Source organism: Manduca sexta, chromosome 14 (genome assembly GCF_014839805.1).
Source record: "Manduca sexta isolate Smith_Timp_Sample1 chromosome 14, JHU_Msex_v1.0, whole genome shotgun sequence".
NCBI classification, from domain to species: Eukaryota; Metazoa; Arthropoda; class Insecta; order Lepidoptera; family Sphingidae; genus Manduca; species Manduca sexta.
The window spans coordinates 9,195,331-9,214,593 of record NC_051128.1 but is presented as its reverse complement, the minus strand read 5'-3'; the positions used below and the strand labels follow the sequence as shown (position 1 = coordinate 9,214,593).

Below are 19,263 nucleotides of genomic sequence, written 5' to 3'. Positions count from 1 at the left end.
TTGCACGCGTGTGTTATCAAGTTTTTTTGTTTGGCAATTGTATGGTGAAGTAATTATAATCGTTAATCATGGTTGGTTTGGTGTTTTATGAATGGTTCGAAATTAGCTTACTGACCGTAGTAACATTTTCCTAAACGGTGATGTTGATTGAGTCGATACGTTACGTACTCTCGATATGACACCGAATAACATAATATTTTATCTCATCATAAAAAATATGCTCCATATAAAGTGGACACATAAAGAAATGGAGTAAATCTACTGACTAGTCAAGAGTATATATTTTTTTTCAATTCATGACAGCTAGATAGACGCTTGTTTATGACGGCATTAACTTACCACTTCAGCGGCATAGTGCACGCTGCTGAACCTCAACCAGACGCGTTGGTTGGCACTGCCCCACCACGGCGGCACGTGGAACCTCCTGTCGTACCACACCAGTCCCACGTGGTCTCGCAGCGTCGCGTCTTCTCCTATGTCGTTGTATGACGCTGGCACCGGCATTGGAATAATCGGGCCCATCTGTAACAACATAATTATATCTCTAAATTATGAATTATAGAATTATTTCCCGTAAATTTATTTTACATTCTAGAGGGACTTAATTCTAAAGGTGTTTATTGATCTTTTAATTTTAAACAGGCATAGTTATAATAACAGGATTTTATTATAATCCCTGAATGCTGTAGTTCCTCTACTCATTGTCTCGAGCAGGGTTTTGGAGGCAGCACTACGAGCAGAAGCTTGTGGGGAATAATTATCGAAACAATATTACAAGTTATCATGAAGACTACGGTGAATAGGAGCTAAGTGCTGACTTAATGCACACACGCACTACACTACTGCGTACAATGCATTATCACTGCTCAATACGGGATTCGAACCCAGAATCTCAGAGCGGTGGACCTACCGCGCACGCAATACAACCCACCGAGGGAGTCATTGGTGATTTAATATTCAAATATATATTAAATTTAGCGACATAAACAAATTTTGCTTTAAATTGTATATATTATATACATAAAAAAATGTTATTATTAAAGCTTTTTATATAATAATATGTTTTCCTATCGGATATTAGCTTACGTTCCCACGTTCTGACGTAATATTAATACTTGTGTATAATAAATCAATTTAAATAGTTCAATATTTTTTCACAACATATTTATAGTTACATAACGAGCATGTAGTGTAAGCCAAGACGGTATTAACGAAGTTATAACATATGCCTAAATTAAACTGGTTTAACAGCAAAACAGTCTGTTTATGGCAAAAGATTAAATAATAGTATCTCATAATATCTTTTTAATGTAGGTAGATAATTTAAATAACGAGAAAAAGAGGCACGGGGAGAAATACCCGATGATACATTTAGGTAAAATAGCTTGACAACAGAGCTCTTTGATGATAGTTTGTTCTCAGATAAGTGACTCTAAAGCGGTCAGTGGCAGGTCCTTATGTTGTCAGGCAGGAACGTAAGGACATATCTATTGGAACTTGCTAAAAGGACACGTAAACATTGCAAGGTTAAATGTATTAGTTATTATACTGCAATATATCCAGAGAAATAATCTGTCACTTCGCGCAATTAGGAGGTCCTCAACTTCCTGTCCGAATTTGGACAATGATGTTAATGTTTGAGATTTGAACAAATTCAAACATAGGGTTGCAACAAGCCCAATTTTTGCGTCCAATAATATATTTTTAGAAAGTTTTAACATAGGAAATTAAACATATTATATTTTATGAGCTGCGTGTGCTTTACAATTTAAAATTTAATAAAGATTGCATTTAATGTTTTATTATATTGATAGAAACTGTAGTATTTAAGTTGAATGTTAAGTAAGTAATAAGTGTATTTCGACCTTAAATTATACTGGTATACGTAAGTATATACATACTACTATATGAATATTTCACGTATTGGCAAATATACCAAACGGATTTAATAATACAAATGATGGAAAAGCGGTAAACAATTACTTTAGCAGCAGGAAATATGTGCAACATATTGTTGGTAGTAAATTTACCATTCTAATCTTAGAAATTGGATCGTCGAACCACGTGATGTTTGCATACCCTGGTTTATTTTGAAATGGGCCAGTCTTAAGTTAATTTTTTTAGAGATTTTGTATAAAAAAGTGCTTTTGCACACTTCAAGTTATACCATTTTGTTAAAATAATTTTCCCAGTCATGATAAAGAAAAATTCACACTATTTTTCGGATTTACCTAATCTTAAAAATTATTTAACTGAATTACTTTATTTAAATACTTGCAAAAGCAGTTTTGCTTTTTTTACAATGCTTTCCAATGCCATAAACATGTATATTGGAAAGTGTAGATTATTGTAGATAGGTTTACTGTATCTTTATTGCAATCTCAAATGCAATGGCTATTATATTGATAATACTAATAGATTTTATGATAATGATAATTGAATAAAAACTAATTAGATATTTTGAACGTGACAATTTTTTGATTATAAAACAATTTTTAATGTTGTTTAGCGATGTGTTCAAATATTTGCAGGTTTTCATTCAAATAGAAAATATGTTTTGTTTCAGTACTAATCGTTTAATGTCTTTAAACAGCGGATGACTTCGTTAATAGAAACTTTTGCAAGGTTAAGTCAATAACTTTGTGTTTAATTTTCTTGAGTGGCTAACGGATATTTATTTTAGTTTTATGTAGTGTTAATTATTTATTAAAATATTGTTTAAGGGTATTTCCAGTAAATTGGAAATACAAATTTATCTTTAGATACATACCTTTTCAAGATCTTGTTCGTACCACCCATTTCTGTAGCCATATTCGGGGTTCAGTGGTGACATTCTGAAGTTCCATATTCCATCAAGGGTCCTGAGGTCTCTGGTTTCTGTGGCCCTTGGATATAATGTACCGCCTGTGCTTTCTATTGCTTTCTTGGTTAAGGGTTTGATTTCGTTGGCACTCGCCCGGAGAGGCACCACAGCGTTTGTTATTGATATGTATAGTGTCGTAAGGACGACCAGCATCTTCGACTTTCTTAAAGGCATCATCTGAAAGTATATGTTTTAACGAATATTGTTAAATACACTAAAGTTATGTTTATTGATATTCGAGGGTTAATTTTGGAATTCTATTGATAAGACTGCGTCAAAGGCAACGTTTTATTCCGCGTGCGATATGACATCGCTCTGAGATCTTGGATTCGAATAGCGAGTCAGACCATTGCCTGATTCGCTATTATTTGTTATTACTATCATTATATTGCGTTATTTGTTCAGTATCAAGTCTGGAATTTGTATACGATATGGCGATATACTAGGCCTCTATCACATCAAGGGATGGAACATACATGGCGAAAAGTGAGTACCCTGTTTTCACCTCTGCTTACACTTTCGGTAAAAAGTGCGTGATGTGTATTTATTTTATTAATAAGAATATTTTTTTGTAATGACGTTAAATGCATCAGATTCGTTAAACAATTTAGGTTATTTATACATAACCTTTGGATTACAATATTTTTATTATTTGTGCCTTGAACAGTCAAACGCTCACAAGTTGGTAGTATGAGGAAGTTTCAGTAGGTAACATTAAGTTTACCGACGTACGTTGACTGTGTAAAAACCCGGATAGGTAGTAGTAAATCTACCTGAATCAAAGTTTCTTCGTTGGCACAAGAATATTTAAGATACACAATATTATATATAACATTACGTTACCGAATCGTAAAATTTCGCCAGTTTCGCTAAAGACACGAATTTGAAAATCAGTTTGGATTCCTAAGCTATAGTTATAGTAGTACTAATGGTTTGTGTATCGATTAGTAATGGTCTTTGTAAGCTCACGGTTATAACATGAGATGTTCTTGCGTGGAGATGCCATGACAATCGTCACGATGATTTTTTGCCGATGCCGCAATGTAGTTTATTGTATTCAGTTATATTTCCCAAGCTATGATTTCATTTTCATTTTATTGTTTTATGAATGTGTTGCGTAGAAAATAGGTTCACAAAAGTGAATACAGTTTTTGTAGAGATCTTAGAGTAGGTTGTCTCATGATTTATGATTTGAATAAGTTAAATGTTTGTGTCAAAATGGGCTGGTAGCAAACAGAAAACCTTAGAAAACCATTATTAGTTGTTCTGATTTACATGGTTAACCAGTTTGCTCTCGATCTACCAAATCGCTCCCTCCACAAATTTCCATACCAGTTGCCTAACTGTGTGTGCCTACTCACCCCTTGTGTCTATGGACTTTGGTAATTTGAGTGGTCATCACATATGCTCCTTAACTTCGTATTATAAGTAATTTACTAAAAATAAACTTATAACGATTTCAATTATCACATCGTTTTACACGACCTCCACTGATTTAATCTAGTCTATCGATTTATTCTTATTTATATTCAGTGAGCATAGAAATATTCACTCTAAAAGTGAAATACTTCGTTGTAGATGTAAAACCGAGACTGCACCAGATTCTATTATCGCATGCAGGCTGATTATCTAGTCTAGTCATTCGCAGACATTGAAAGCGCTTTTTTCACTATTTATTGGAATTTTATTCTACAAATTTGCAACTGGCGAATATAGATTAGCATTGTTAAATATTTAAATTTAAAAACTTTGGCTGCTAATGTTTATTTCTTTAGTATGGTAGATTTAGGGAGAGTAGATCATGATGTCCCACTCTATAAACGCTCATAGTTACATTGACTATGTTTTCGTGACGGTGGAAGGATGAATTCAAATGGATGTTCAACAATGGATATACATTCGCCTGAAGAGCGAAAAATCCTTTATAGGAAGTCTCTTTTATCTAAAAAATTTGATACTAATCTAATAATAATAGAAACAGATCACTTATCTAGCGTTCATAAAGGCAAGAGTCAGTTCAGACACTAAGTTAATCAAGAACAATGAAACGTGAGCCACATAGACACGTGAGATGTTCAATCTCATTTCTATCCTCTTCTGTCTGGCGGTTCATCGAAAGTGGTATCGTACATCGATGCCTTGACCGCTGTACCATATCGGACCGCAGATAAATCGAGCCATGTGCGAAGTGGGTTGGATAAACTGGTTTGGATTCTCGAGAAATACGTTCGACAACGTAAATATTTCTTTAGGATTGATACGGGTTCCTATTCAAAGGATATTGAGGTATATTTTATTTTTAAGTCGGCGGTATTGTAAATTTGTGATTGAGGAAGCTAAGAGTAAAATAAGGACACTGATGAATGAGAATATTAATGATGATGTTAATGTTCCAAGGTGCACGGTTCTGTCGGCGCGGTATTATTAATGATATTGTACGATAAATGCAATAAGATAAAATAATCTAGAAACTTCCATCAGTTTGTAGTTTACGAAATGAATATTCATTTCTCTGAATACCGACGTGAAACGGTTTGAACACGCAGAAATATAAATGCGAGATCACATAATTACCTAGGCAGTATACAAAACGTTTTAAAAAGGGTCATTTGGTACGCGCGAAGTACGTTGACAATCAACAACAAACAAGTTATTTAAACACAAATAAACGCCTGCATACATTATGCCGTATATTATATGCATTGACGCGTGTTACAAAACCAGTGGCTTTCTAGTGCACGAGTTTAAACAATACATTGGATCGCTCATCAGAATTCTGCGTAGGATTCATGCGATGTGTAGCGAACTATGCAATGCAGTACATATGATGGGAGATAAACCTAGTGAAAATATGTTAAACGTGTCACACACGCATATAAAACAGAATTCAAACACCAATTGTTGCGTTACATATTTCCTAGTTTCTCATGTAAAGTTTTTGTGTGATGTAACACGTAATTAATAATTTCTGAGACTAGACTACCTTGAGTTACCTAATACGGACTGAGTGTGAAAAAGTATGTTAAGGTACCTACGTTATGATCTTTATGATCGTTAATAAAGGAAATATTGTGAAGATCAGCGGTGGATGCATTGGATATGTGATTATAATGATTTTAACTATATCCATTTTGAAAGTCCTTGGCATGCTTGTGTTTTCGTCTACGGACCATTTAGCAAGATTTGTTTGTTAACGTTGCACAATGGTTATAGTTAAAATAAAAATTATGAATCAATAAATTTCCTTATTTTTTATTATCTCACAATACTTATTAATTTCCAAACGTGTATATTTTAAAATTGAAATATCAAGCAATTTTGATATATTTATAAAATTAAATATTAAGAGGAACAAAACAAATATGATCAACATACTATTATCATAACGAGCTAAAAGTCAGCTGTTTCTAACAATACAATTATTATTATTTGGTTAATAACAAATGGTTGTCGAGGTGCCTACGACTTGAGTTACATAATTTAAAGCCGGTTTAAAAACGAGGAAAAAATCACAGTGGACTTATCGTTTTGTACACGGACATAAATATACCTGACAAGCAATTGTAATAAGGGACGAATTTTTTGCGATTATCTTTATGATATATTGATACGTTTTAGCGTGGGAGCAAATATTTGCTCTAAACGAGAAAATATTTTCTCGTTTTTTTTCTCGCGAATAGATTAACTACATAATTATTCTTTGTTTTTATATTAAATCAATTTTGTTGCGTTATTGTATTATACAACTATAAAGCACATAAGGCGTTCAAAAATAAATAACACATAAATAATTACAGTTAAAATCGCTATTTATTTTGAAGATGTATTCGCTAAAAGCTTATCTCTTAATAAATAAAAAAAAAATACTTTATTTATCACGTAGGCGAACATAGTTGCACTTATGATACGTCAAAACAATTTATAAGAAACTTAAGATTACTTATATAACTACGGACATTTTAAATTAGGGATAAAATTCTTAAGGAATACAAGGCATAAGGTAAAACAAAGTAGCCAGCTCGGGTAAGCAGGTAGGGGGAAATATAAAGCTAACCCGTCTTGATCCTCACCGGTGAGGACATGAGCCCTAGCGTAGCTAATCTACCAGTCTTTCACTAGCTACCTAAGTGATGACTACCTGAAGATGAAAGTCAGAAAGAAATTCCAGGCTTACTTTTTTGTAACCAATTGTTCATTACATATTTTGTATATATTTTTTTCCACGTCTCTCTTGCTAATAATGCTATATATGCTTGCTAATCTAGCTGCGGTCTTTATTTTCCTTTTATGTAGTCTTAAGGATAACTTTGTAAATTATCTATGAAGCTTGGATGGATAGCTAGTTTTAGATAAATTAATCTTGTGCATCAAATCTCGTTTTATCTTTTTCAATATGTAGCTTGAAAAATGCATTAGAGCAGATGCGCCACTAATCATTAAAGCAGATTCCAATGACTTTGGGTCAATGTCATGACAGTATCGCAGAGTGCGCTTTGCTAATTTATCGAGCAAGGCTTTTGTATAATGCGTTAATGTGCTACTAAGGTCAGTTTTATTATTTGTAATCATTTAAAATAAAAAAAAATATAAAATTGTGTTAGTGTTCATCGCCTTGGTCAATGGCTGGAAAATCTTTAGACTGATTCAATTCCCTGGCCAGGCATATATTGTTTTCTTTTAGCTGTACAAAGATAAATAGTTTACTTAGTTAACAGTTTTTTAAAATTATGTATTTGAATATAAATTATAATTTGAGATAAAGGTCACAAAATGCGTTAGTAATTTTTGTTTCGTAAGGTATTTCCCCTTAAGGTAAATTAAAACTTGACTGACCTCTCTAAAATGTTTACTTTTTTTGTAAGATACAACAGTTAAGACGTGTATAACATGATTCTTAGAATCCAGATAAGTTCGCAAGGTTTTTAAGGATAAAATCGATAGAGAATTTTAAGAAAATACATACATACGTAATAGGAGTGATAAGTATAAAATTAACCAAGTCCTTTTGAACGTAGAAGGATTTATTTAACTTATAATGGTGCGGTGGCAGAATTACAATCTGCTTCCGTCGCTCCCTTGGTTTTATTACATCATAATTATAATATGGCTTGGTGATGAAGAAGTACTGGATTGAATTTCCAGGTCGGGTAATATTTGGATTATTCTTATAAGCCAATTTTTTTATGAGACATGCTTTAAATTTATATTTGTGCCGATTTTGGCAGATCGAAGAAGAGGTATTGGCATTAAAATAAGTTCAATAAACTTTATGTATAATAAAAAAAACAATATTGGCGAAACTTTTACTGGTTGTTATTTAATAATTCAAAAGTCGCTTTTATTTATGAATGTTTTGGCAGTCGGTAAAATTTCATGAAGGTCATTTACCTCATTGATTGTAAAAACTTGCTAAGTCAACTTTTTAGACGTAGAAATTTAATTAACATGAGAAAACTAAACAAATCCTCTTGAACTATAAGGTCACCGACTTTGTGATGAAATCATTATTAGAAATATTGTCTGTTTATTACATAGTTCATTTACCAAAATAAGTCGCCCGTCTGCTTTGACCACATAATTTATTAGAGATTCAAGTTTATCGAACTTTTTATGGTTAGTCGTTATCCACTATTATGTTATGTTTTTACATAATTTACATTATTTTTTTAAAATGTTGATAAACCAGTTTAACCATATTAAAGGAAAAAGCCTAGATACATTTGATATTAGTTTTACTCTTCAAGTTTAAGCGTTTAAAATCGAAAGCAGCCTACTTAGACTTTGTTTATATTCTTATTTCAAACGCATAGTTGTAGTGCTTTCTTTCCTCGAAAAAGTGTGATAGATTATAAGGAAAAAGCTACTCTGGTTTAGCAGGATAAGACTTTAATATTTTATATATACGTGGTTTAAAACGTTTAAATTCTATAAATACTTGGAACTCAGACTGTAGGCTTTAACGCCTGTCCGTGCTACGTCCCTTGGTTTTTCTTCCAAAAATGACTACCACCTAAGTTACTACTTTTTTGCACATCATTAAGGTTCAATTTAAGTTTTTTTTTTATAAAAACATAATTGAAAATATCATCATCGCACCATCCTTCTCAGTAATAGAGGAGGCCCGTATGCAGCAGTGGGATAGTATATAATACAAGAGTTATCATCTCACCATCCTAATTTTCCTTATCGGTTGTTAAATCGCCCCACAAACACTGATTAAATTACATGTAAATCCCGGAGACGGAACCAGTGTTCAGTGGACGTAGGGACTTGTAGATTACATTTAACGCCTGTTTAACTTGCGTATAACGATCCCACTTACATGCGTAAACATTCAAGTATGCGCACACCTGGGAAAAAGCATTTCACATGCGCACATTCTGATGGGTTTGCGAAATGTTCACACTAATGGTTTGTAGTTTAGGAATGATTTAAAAAATTATTGCGTTATAATAAATCTTATATCTGTCTTCTTAAGAGTCTTTGTTACTCCTATTCGGCTATATATAATTTTTAAAAATATAAGTTGCGACACGTTTTTTTAGGCGGCAAAATTCTGCAGAATGAATTTATTGACGAGGCGTAAAACAATATCAGCCTCTTTTAGCGTAAAACAGAATAACTTCTTTAAAAAATCGTATTATAATATTAATGGAACAGCTATGCAAATACATACATTACGATAGCCTAATGTATGTTTCAGGTTTTAGGACAAAAATTAAATAAACTATGTTGTTTTGCATGATTTTTAGTCATGTCCGCTTTTGTCAAAGTTATAACCGTAATTGCACTTTAAACTTGAAGGTCAATCAAGACATGAAAATATGCAGACCCAAAATTATAAAAGCATATTCAGAAATATAAGAATTTCTCAAAATATTTCTTAAATAGAACGTTATAAGAAATCTCGTTTTATAATAATTAGTAACTGCTTGCTTCTATTGTTGTATAAGAATAAATATTTCATATTTTTCTGTCATTTTAGCTACACCTTTAATAACTATAGAAAGATAAATTAATAAATGAAGAGATTTGGCAAAACCATTAAATTTATACATATTATATTACAGTCAAACAGTAAACTTAATTTATCTTAAAAATACATAAATTACCATTTGGCGATTTCCTCGACTGCTCTGAAGGAGAATTAAAAACATAGTGCGAGCTATACCTATTTAACATAGTTCCAGGAACGAAATTATTTTATCTATGTTACAATGTGGCTATTAAAATTCTCCACCCCTACATAGTGTATCAGTTGAATGGACGCATTGTGCCCTCTGGAATGCTATCGACAATCTATGCTGTGTATTAGACTGCAAAAGTGTTATTCACAAATTGTAAGCAGTTACCAAGTAATTTCCATTAAATATTAACCATGTAGTATAATGATTTAGGTTTACGCGAATGTTAGACATTAAAATAAAACTATGGTACGGACGTTATCGCGGTTTTCTTATATAATTTAAAACCACGTAGTATCCAAGTAAAAAGTAATTGTACATTTAAAATATCAAAATATAAATCTCAGTTTATGAGCCAAATAAAGGTCGGGACAAATTTTAATTATTGCTATGTTTTTAATAGTTTTACTCACGCAAATTATTTGTGACTCTAACTCTCTAGATATTTATAAAATGTTGAATGTTATATGAGTATATTACGTTGACTGCCTTGGTGACGTAGTTGTACAGCGTGTGCAGTACAACCCCGCCCTGAGGTCTTGGGACCGAGTCCCAGATCGGGCGAAGTGACATTGGATTTTGTTACTCAATATCAGTCCGGAATCAAAAACTTGTGCCCGTTAGGGCGATAGCGTCGTCAACGATCACATCATGGGACGGAATACACTGGCAAAAATTAGATGGCTGGTTGCACTTCTGCTTACACCTTCGGAGATAAAAGACTTGAATAAGTGTGTGTCTGTCTTGAGTTTTTGTGTATTTTTTTTTGTTGTACTGCAAATTAATTATTAATCTATTTGGCCATATCTGGAACTAGTTTTGGCTCTGTTTTGTCTGAAAGTTTTTTTCCGCCGTTTGAATCCACCTGTACCCTAACCATAAATTGTATTTGTCAAGAAGCAAAAACAATTCCTGTCATATTTGTTTGATCGATTAAATAATTTATAGGTTAATTAGTGCAAAGAGACGTGATACAGCTGTCACCCATATCTCCGCATCCTTCAAATAAACAAGCAAAGTAAGGAAATAGTTGTATAATACGAATTATTAAGATTATGTCATGAAAATAATATTTAAATGACCTCTTGTAATTTAGTAATGCTTACGTTTTAATCATATACACTTTAAATAATAAATATTTAACAGCATCGATTATTTCATATGTGTGATATTCTAGAGATGAAATCTAATCAATTTTAAATGAATTTGGAAATCTTAATAATGCCCTCAGCAAAATGGAAGGTCAGAAGTAAGGCCGCCTGCTTCTTTCCCAATACTTGATAAATACTATTTTACAGTTGTTCAATCGAATGCAAAGAAATGTCTTACTGAATATATCTGACGCCAGTTTTGTTTAAAGGTGGTTAATAGTTTCTATGTAATTTGCAGTCTATAAATTTGCCAGGGGCATAAATAACTTCTCGTCAAATTTATATTCCTTATTTATGTGTTAGGGATGCATTTAGGATTAACTTCTGGAGTAATATATCAAGTGTTATACCTAATACTCACTTGAAAAACACACCATTACACAAAATTTCACTAAAATTCAAAAGGAATATTTTTTGGCTTTTATAGAGGATATTATTTAGCAAAAAAAAATAAACTTTGCTTTATAAGTATATTTTAAAAATACCGACAAAAATAATAAAATTTTATTATTATGTCTGCGACAGTACGGTTCCGTTATACGCGGCATTATTTAGCAAACTTATCACGAGATCACAGCGGCGTGGCGCGACCGCCTGCACTCATCTCTATACATCATAACATGTTGTTTGTAATGTAACCTATTGTAATAATGATAAATTATTTATTATTGTAATAATAAAAACTGAAGGCATGTTAAAACCTGTGCGGTAATATTCTATGCAGTTGTAGAGTTTTATGATAACAGTATTAAGATTTTAGTAACTAAGTCGTATTTTTACTGTTTCCGTTTGGGCAGGCATAGGATGCGATTTTCGCTTCAATGTTCAATTGTATAAAAATACTTTCATAAATGTTTATCCGTTATAATAATTTTAATATCAGCCTTGTGTTATATACTTTTCCGCATCTGGAAACGGGACACGTCTAAAACAGAGATATATTATAATAATTTTAAATAATTTATGTAAACGTTACGGACTAAATGCCTGATGCACTACCAGCCTGCCTTCGGATGCAGAGATGAGTCAATTGTATGTAAGAAACCAAGGAGAAAAATGTAGTTTGCATAGATGTCAATGTCTTGTTAATGAAGTTTATCTTATCTAATGTGCCAATTGAATAGTTTCCGATGGTGAACGTAATCAGCCATAAGGAAGAGTAAATACAAGACATTGTGCCGGCCGTGACCGCGGCTCGCATTTACTCCAGCGAGTAAACAGATCTTACAGATATCTCGCATTGAACATTGATATTGTTATTTCAAAATGTAAATATCTGATTGGAGATAACTGTATTACATTTTACTTCATTTATTAAAGCCCAATGACAAGGCGTTACATTATAATGCCTTGTTAGGCTCTCGGAATTAATTATGATTAATTACATACTACATAATACATATTAAATATTATTTTTTTAAGTATAAACGTTTTTTGTTTTTCTTAATTGATAAATTCGTTTTTTAGTTTCTACTTAATATTAGGAACTATAAAAACATTTTATGTATAGTTTGTGCTCTACGATTAGATTGCTTTCAAATAAATTGTTTGTAAAAAATATAATTTGTATTAAAAGAGTGGTATCGTTTCCCTATTAGGTAATAGAAGAATTAGAGCGATGCGAACAAAAACTATGTAAAAAATGCGCGAATTTGTGAAATAATAGATTTTTTTAAGTTAGTAAGTACATTACCGGTAACAGTGGTATTTGGGTAGGAATAATTCGTACTGATCTTGCGGGGCTGTGGCCTGAACTATAATTAATATATTTAATTTATTCATATATTTGCCAAGGTTGTCTGGAAGAAATAGCTTTTATAGATAACACTGCCCATTATGTAACCATGTCTGGTATTAACTGTTTTCTTCTATGATTTTCTGTATGTTTTATTGGTTGTGCAATGAACAGTTCTATTATTATTATTGTTTACTTAGTATAAAATACTTTTTATACAACGTTTAAGCGGACAAATGACATGCATTCGCTAACATTCAAACTGATGTGATGCAGAAATAGATGCAAGACAATTATGAAGGTCAATATTCTAATGGAAATGTATTCAAACTTCATTATACTTATAATTTGGTATGTTATAGTTAATTGGCTTAGTGTGATTTAATAAATTAGTTATATATTATCATATTAAAGTATTCATAATGAAGTAGTAGTCGTGGTAAAGCTGATACAAAAGATCATACAAATTATTATTAGTGATTGCTATTTAGAACTGTGCTAAGTCACGGGAATGACTAAAGTTTATGCGATTATAGTGAATTGTTTTGAAACTTGTTTTATTTGTTAGTGATGTGAAGAAAGCCTACAACCAGTTGTGAAAAAATAACTAGTCGATAAAAAGTTATTAAAGGATGCGACATCTTTACTTAATTAATATTACATTTATACTTTGATGCACCCACTTTCCCCCATGTGTATTCCGTCATATAATTTGAGAGTCGAACCTATCGCCATATTGGACACAAATTCTAGACGCTGATAGTGAGTAGAAAAATAATAATCACTTTGCCCTTCCCAAGGATCGAACCCGAGGCCTTAGCACTGCAGTTGTATCGGAGTACAACTGCAGTGCTTCATTTTAAAATAAAATAAATGATTTTAAAACAACCATATTAATCGAAGATAATAGATTTGGTATTGTATACTATCAACTGGCCAGTGGGTAACTAAATCCGTTGTTTAATAGAAATCATTCATGCAAGACATCAATAAAAACAGTTTAATAGATAAGATAGGTCACGAATCTAATGAACCTAATATAACGAAAGCCGTTTATGTAATCGATAGTATGAAACAGTTAATAAACTAAATAAAACACATTGTTGTGAGATTACAATATCTTCAACATTAGTTGCTAAATAATTGGTAATCCGCATTATTGCTATTATTGCTTCGTTTGAGCAATTTTTGTGTTCTAACTCCAAACGATGCTATTAATATTAACAACTCGATGTGATCGTAAATTTCATAATAAAAGTAAACTCTTCTTGCGCTTCGGGTAGAAATTAAAGCCATAACCTCACTAACCTAATACAAAAATATTTTGCTTAACGTGAAGAAATAGAACATCAGTAACAACACTACCAATAACTGCTGAAAAAATATTAAACGGCATTGTAATGCACTCGTCACCCTAAGACATGAAGTGATAACTTTCATAATGATCACTACCTAATTACAGTGGCTTTAATGTCCTTCGAACGTGAACACGACTGTGTTTGCGATTAAGTTTAATTTACTAGGAGTTTACTTTGTTATATAGGTATATTATATTTGTTAAAATATTTACTACAATACTACTAATCATTTATATTATGTTCCGTCTTCACTATCAGCTTGGAGGCTGGAATTTGTGCCCGATATGGCGATAGGCTCGCTCCCTATCACATCATGGGACGGAATATGCATGACGAAGTTTGGGTGCACCGGTTCCGCCTCTGCCTACCCTTTCAAAAGGCGTGAGTGTGTTTTATAATTATGTTTACTACTGTATAATTTGTATGCGTATTTTATTCAAATGCATGATGAGGATCTTTATCCAGTTCTCCTCGCTTTGTGATGCACAGCTTTATATGAAAACACAATGCCTGTTTATTACATGTCGAGGAATTTCCGTCAACTATTGTTTTTGTATTTTATTTTCTTTATATTTATATCATTGCTTGTTATGTATTAGTATTCCTATTAGAATTCTAGCTCCGATAAATAAAACCATTCGGATTGATTTTTTGCTATAAAATTATCCTAATCATCTCATCATGAGATAGAACTAGCGTTCATAAAATGTAAATGCCTCTAGCCCATACCTATACTCATATTTATTATATTTATAAATATACCTTATGTAGAACACATTTTCTCTAGCGTCTAATATCAATAACTTGCAATATTAAAGTTTACTGTAAGTAGTATTCAATTTTATTAACCTATGGAACAATATTGGAATATGTCCGTACCCTAGATCGCAGTCTATAACATGTTTGAGGTTCAAATACGATTGCGGTATTGTAAAATAACCACAACCCAAGATAATATTGGGAAATATAGCCTTGTATACCACATAATTTACTAACATTGATCTTTGTATAGGATTTGCATATTTGTAACTGGTTTTATCAAACACTACAAGGTGTTCTAAAAATAAAGCTATTTGAATTCTTATAAGAATGTTGAAAATATGCCCAGTATTGTACAATGGTGACATTAGAATTGTACATATTTGCATATTTGAATATTAAGTATCGTACATGCCGAAGTTACGGATGTTATGGATTTTTAGCGTTTAGTTAAACGCATAAGTGATGGTATAGACAGACAAGTTACTGATTATTGTAACATCTTTTTAAAAGTTCAGCTAATAAAAAGAAGTCATGACTGATTCAATCTACAAGTAAGACGAGCATGGTCAAGAAAAATGTATTTTGAGTTGCCAAATTCAAAACAATTCTACCAAACGGCACAAAATTCCAAATAGATATTTGAATCACCATATATAATCACCATATAATTCGAATATAATAAATTATGTTATCAAATTATTTCAATTAAAATCAATACCATTTATATTAAAATAAAATTTTGCATTTTAATTAGTATGGATATAGTACATATGTATATGTTTTTAAACATTTCGGTGCAAAAGTAACCTGTGCCTTGTTTGCGGAATTAGTTATGTGTGTCCTTTTGGGAAATACTTAACAGTTGCAAAATTCAACACAACTATTATGGAAATGAGGATTCCAAGAATATTGGACGATGTATGTGTTTGTGGCGATCGAACAAAATACCTTTATATCCTATGGTTTTACATACATTTGAAAGTGATGTAACCTCTTAATACAATATTGAAAAACAGATTTTGTTAAAGACATAAGTAAGTAGTATTTTATTCATAGGAATTTAAACAACATGCTTTTCCAGGCAGAACTCTACTATGACAATCATCCGCAGTTCTCCTAAACATGCACTTTCAACTTTCTTTAAAGTTTAAATCAGATCGTTAGATATTTAAAGAAGTAAAACTAGTATTGAGGCCGTTAAATAATCTGATATATGAAGACCAAAATGGAGATTCTACTTCATTTGCAAAAAAAATAATTATGTTCAAAAACAAAGCCAACGACTACGAAATTGAACTGCTTTGCTATAATCACAAGTTCAAGAACTCTGAGTTCAATACATGTTCAAATTACGTACATTAATTAGGTAATCTCGTAATAGTTTCTTTAACGATAAAATAACAATTATTCTAAATGTTTTACGTTCTAAGCACGTGCTATGCGTGTCGCTATTGACCTGTTAACGTCTCATTAAAGCAATGGGCTTAATTGCTTAGGCCTAATGCTTCCGTCGGATAGTGGCTAACTTCGAGATGCTACTCCGAGTAATCAACCTTAATTGCACTAAAACTGATGTGCAATTGTCCTAAAAGGCGCATCACTGACTTTATAATTTCTATATGTATTTAACATTTGATGTAGCCTGGCTTTGATTGTTATAGAGAAGTTTGAAAGGAATTAATATCGTGACTCATTGTTCCGCAAAATTGATGATGTTGCAAAAATAAAAATATTTTGTGAAATATTCAAAGTGTGAAAAAAAGGGTCTATTTTTTTGTACCTATACATGTACATGCACCTGATGGTAAGTGAAGTGGGGTCCAATAGAATGTCGACTGAGGAGAAATGATTACCACTCGGCAGTCGACACAATTATGCCGGCTTGTTCGGACCGGATATACACAAGCTAAGCCTGGAACGCGACACTCTTGCGTGGGTTACTATGGCTGGTTTTAACTCCTTGTATACAGTGGTCGCTATCCGGGCGGATATAAAATATATCCTACCACCACCAAACGTTCAGCCTATATTCAGCGGTGGACTTCATGTGGCTAATAATAAAGATTACAAAGTACGTAAAGTGCATTCCATATACATCGAAAGTTATGAATGTGGTCGTTGACAAAATATAATCGTGATAACTCACAAAAACTTTTCTTATAAATCTCACAACCCGTTAGGTCACGATGGTCTTAAATTTATAAATATACCAACACTTGGAAGCATTAAAAAACAAACTTATGTCCTTGCGAATGGTGTCTTGGAACAGGACATTTGCATTACGTCCGAATAAAGGTGTCACAATGATTTACTTTGAGACATTTTTTAGTTACTTCTAAATGAAAAAAAATCTTGAATCTGCATTAATCAATATTAAGGAAAAAATTATATATTTGGCGTGGTGATATTTAATATGCAAACACAAAACACTAAGTCATCACTTGTTGAATCCGGCTTGGGCATCGCCAATTACACCTACATAATTCATAATGATGTAAGTGTAATAGGCAATTTGTCATATTGCTTTTAAAATCAATTTTCTGCATTAGATTTTATCGCTCGTGTTTATGATATTACATTTATTGCAATAGATTAAGACATGTGATTGATTTTTGAAGCGCATGTCTAGTAAAGATAAAGAAGCAGCAAAAAGATGTTTAATTTAGGGTGACCTAATTATCATTGTAGCTACTATCGAAAAAAAGATTTTTTTTTTTGTTTGCTTCCATTTAAGCTAGGTTGGTCTCGATGTCTTGTTAAATATTTTTTTTGCCATATCTCCATTGCGTTCGTTATAGTTAAAATATTAGAATACGAAAACTATATTTATTTTTTTTTTAAGGACTGGTAATTTTACAAAAGCTTTTAAAAATCTTATATTATTTTTAATTTTCTTTTGAATTACGTCCTCGTCTGTTGGGGTGTCTCTAGCAAATCTCATAGTCTCTGATTAAAATAGTGAAATACGGATATATATTATGTTTTCACGGATAAATTATTAGATTTTTTTTTTGTGCTGTACGCAATGGTTTCCATATTTTATATATTATTAGAGTTTTATAAATATATATTATAGATATATGGTTTATACTGTTTTATTCAAAGTATGGTTAAAATTATTCCGTTCAAAAGAATCATAGATGGGCAGTTTTTCCACAAAAGGAGATTATCACGTAATCGAAATTATTTAGTGCATTACTATCTCAATATAGTAATGTAATATATGTTGAAAAATCTTTGAATTTAGTTACTTATAACCTTAAATAAATCTCGGTCAATCAAAAAATACGTTTTTTAAATACTTGCCTAAAAGCAGTAGAAGGACCATCTATAACTTTGAGTTACTTTAGTAATTTAGCATTTATGCTGCACATTTCAAATTAAGGCGTTAGAGATTTAGTACCAAAATGCCCTGAAATTGAACTAACTTCAATGTTCCTCAAACCTGAGAAGACTAGTTCCTGAAATCTACCTCTTACCGCGAAAATGTGGTATGATCATAATATCGTCTACCGATACATCGTCTCTGGTATAAGTATGAGATGCAATGTTTCCAGTAATTTTGTTGAATACTGTGATCAAAATTAATGTTTGAGGGCATACTTGTTGAGTTTCATAAAACGGTAGACATACTGGAATTCAAAAAATTTAAAACAAATTAATGAATCTTAAAGATCCATGCACAACGTGTCACATCGGTTTACCCACGCTCCACTTGCAATTTTCTCGTAATCACATCTCTTGCGATCATAACATTTTGCAATACACGACTCACAATGGAGATTTTTTACCATTATATTATTTGGTTACTGGCTGTTTTGTCACCGTATTCATAAATGCAATTAGGGACACAAACGACGTAGGGAAAAACTAATTTCCACATTCATTTTCGAGCTTTGTTGTTGGTGTTGATTCTGTGTCTTATAGATAATGTAAATTTAGCTGGACAATTAGATTTCCTTTTATAATCACCTTTAGGTAACATCCTCTGTGCTGTGGTGAAACTATAGAGTATAATTCAACAAATCTCACGCTATTCAATAAACATTTGATAGAAAACCGATAAATTTCCATATTCTGGCGAGAAACTAAGCGGCGGCACTTCACACACATTTCGTACTGAATTTGTAGTCGAAGCCAGCCAAGATGTTTATATTGTTACCAACTAGCTGAATAGAATATAGTTTGATGCAGACGTAACTGTGCATCA

The 19,263-nt window shown here is 32.1% G+C and overlaps 1 protein-coding gene across 1 annotated transcript in view; it reads right to left on the bottom strand.

The window, feature by feature from the left end:
• Window positions 1–19,263, bottom strand: part of LOC115445203 (beta-glucuronidase) — a 43,830-nt gene that overhangs the window by 18,570 nt on the left and 5,997 nt on the right. Inside the window, exons 2-3 of the mRNA XM_030171398.2 lie at window positions 2,771–3,040; window positions 340–522 (exon numbers count right to left, since the gene is read on the bottom strand). Coding sequence (XP_030027258.1) covers window positions 340–522; window positions 2,771–3,040 — 453 coding nt within the window. The remainder of the gene's footprint in view (window positions 1–339; window positions 523–2,770; window positions 3,041–19,263) is intronic.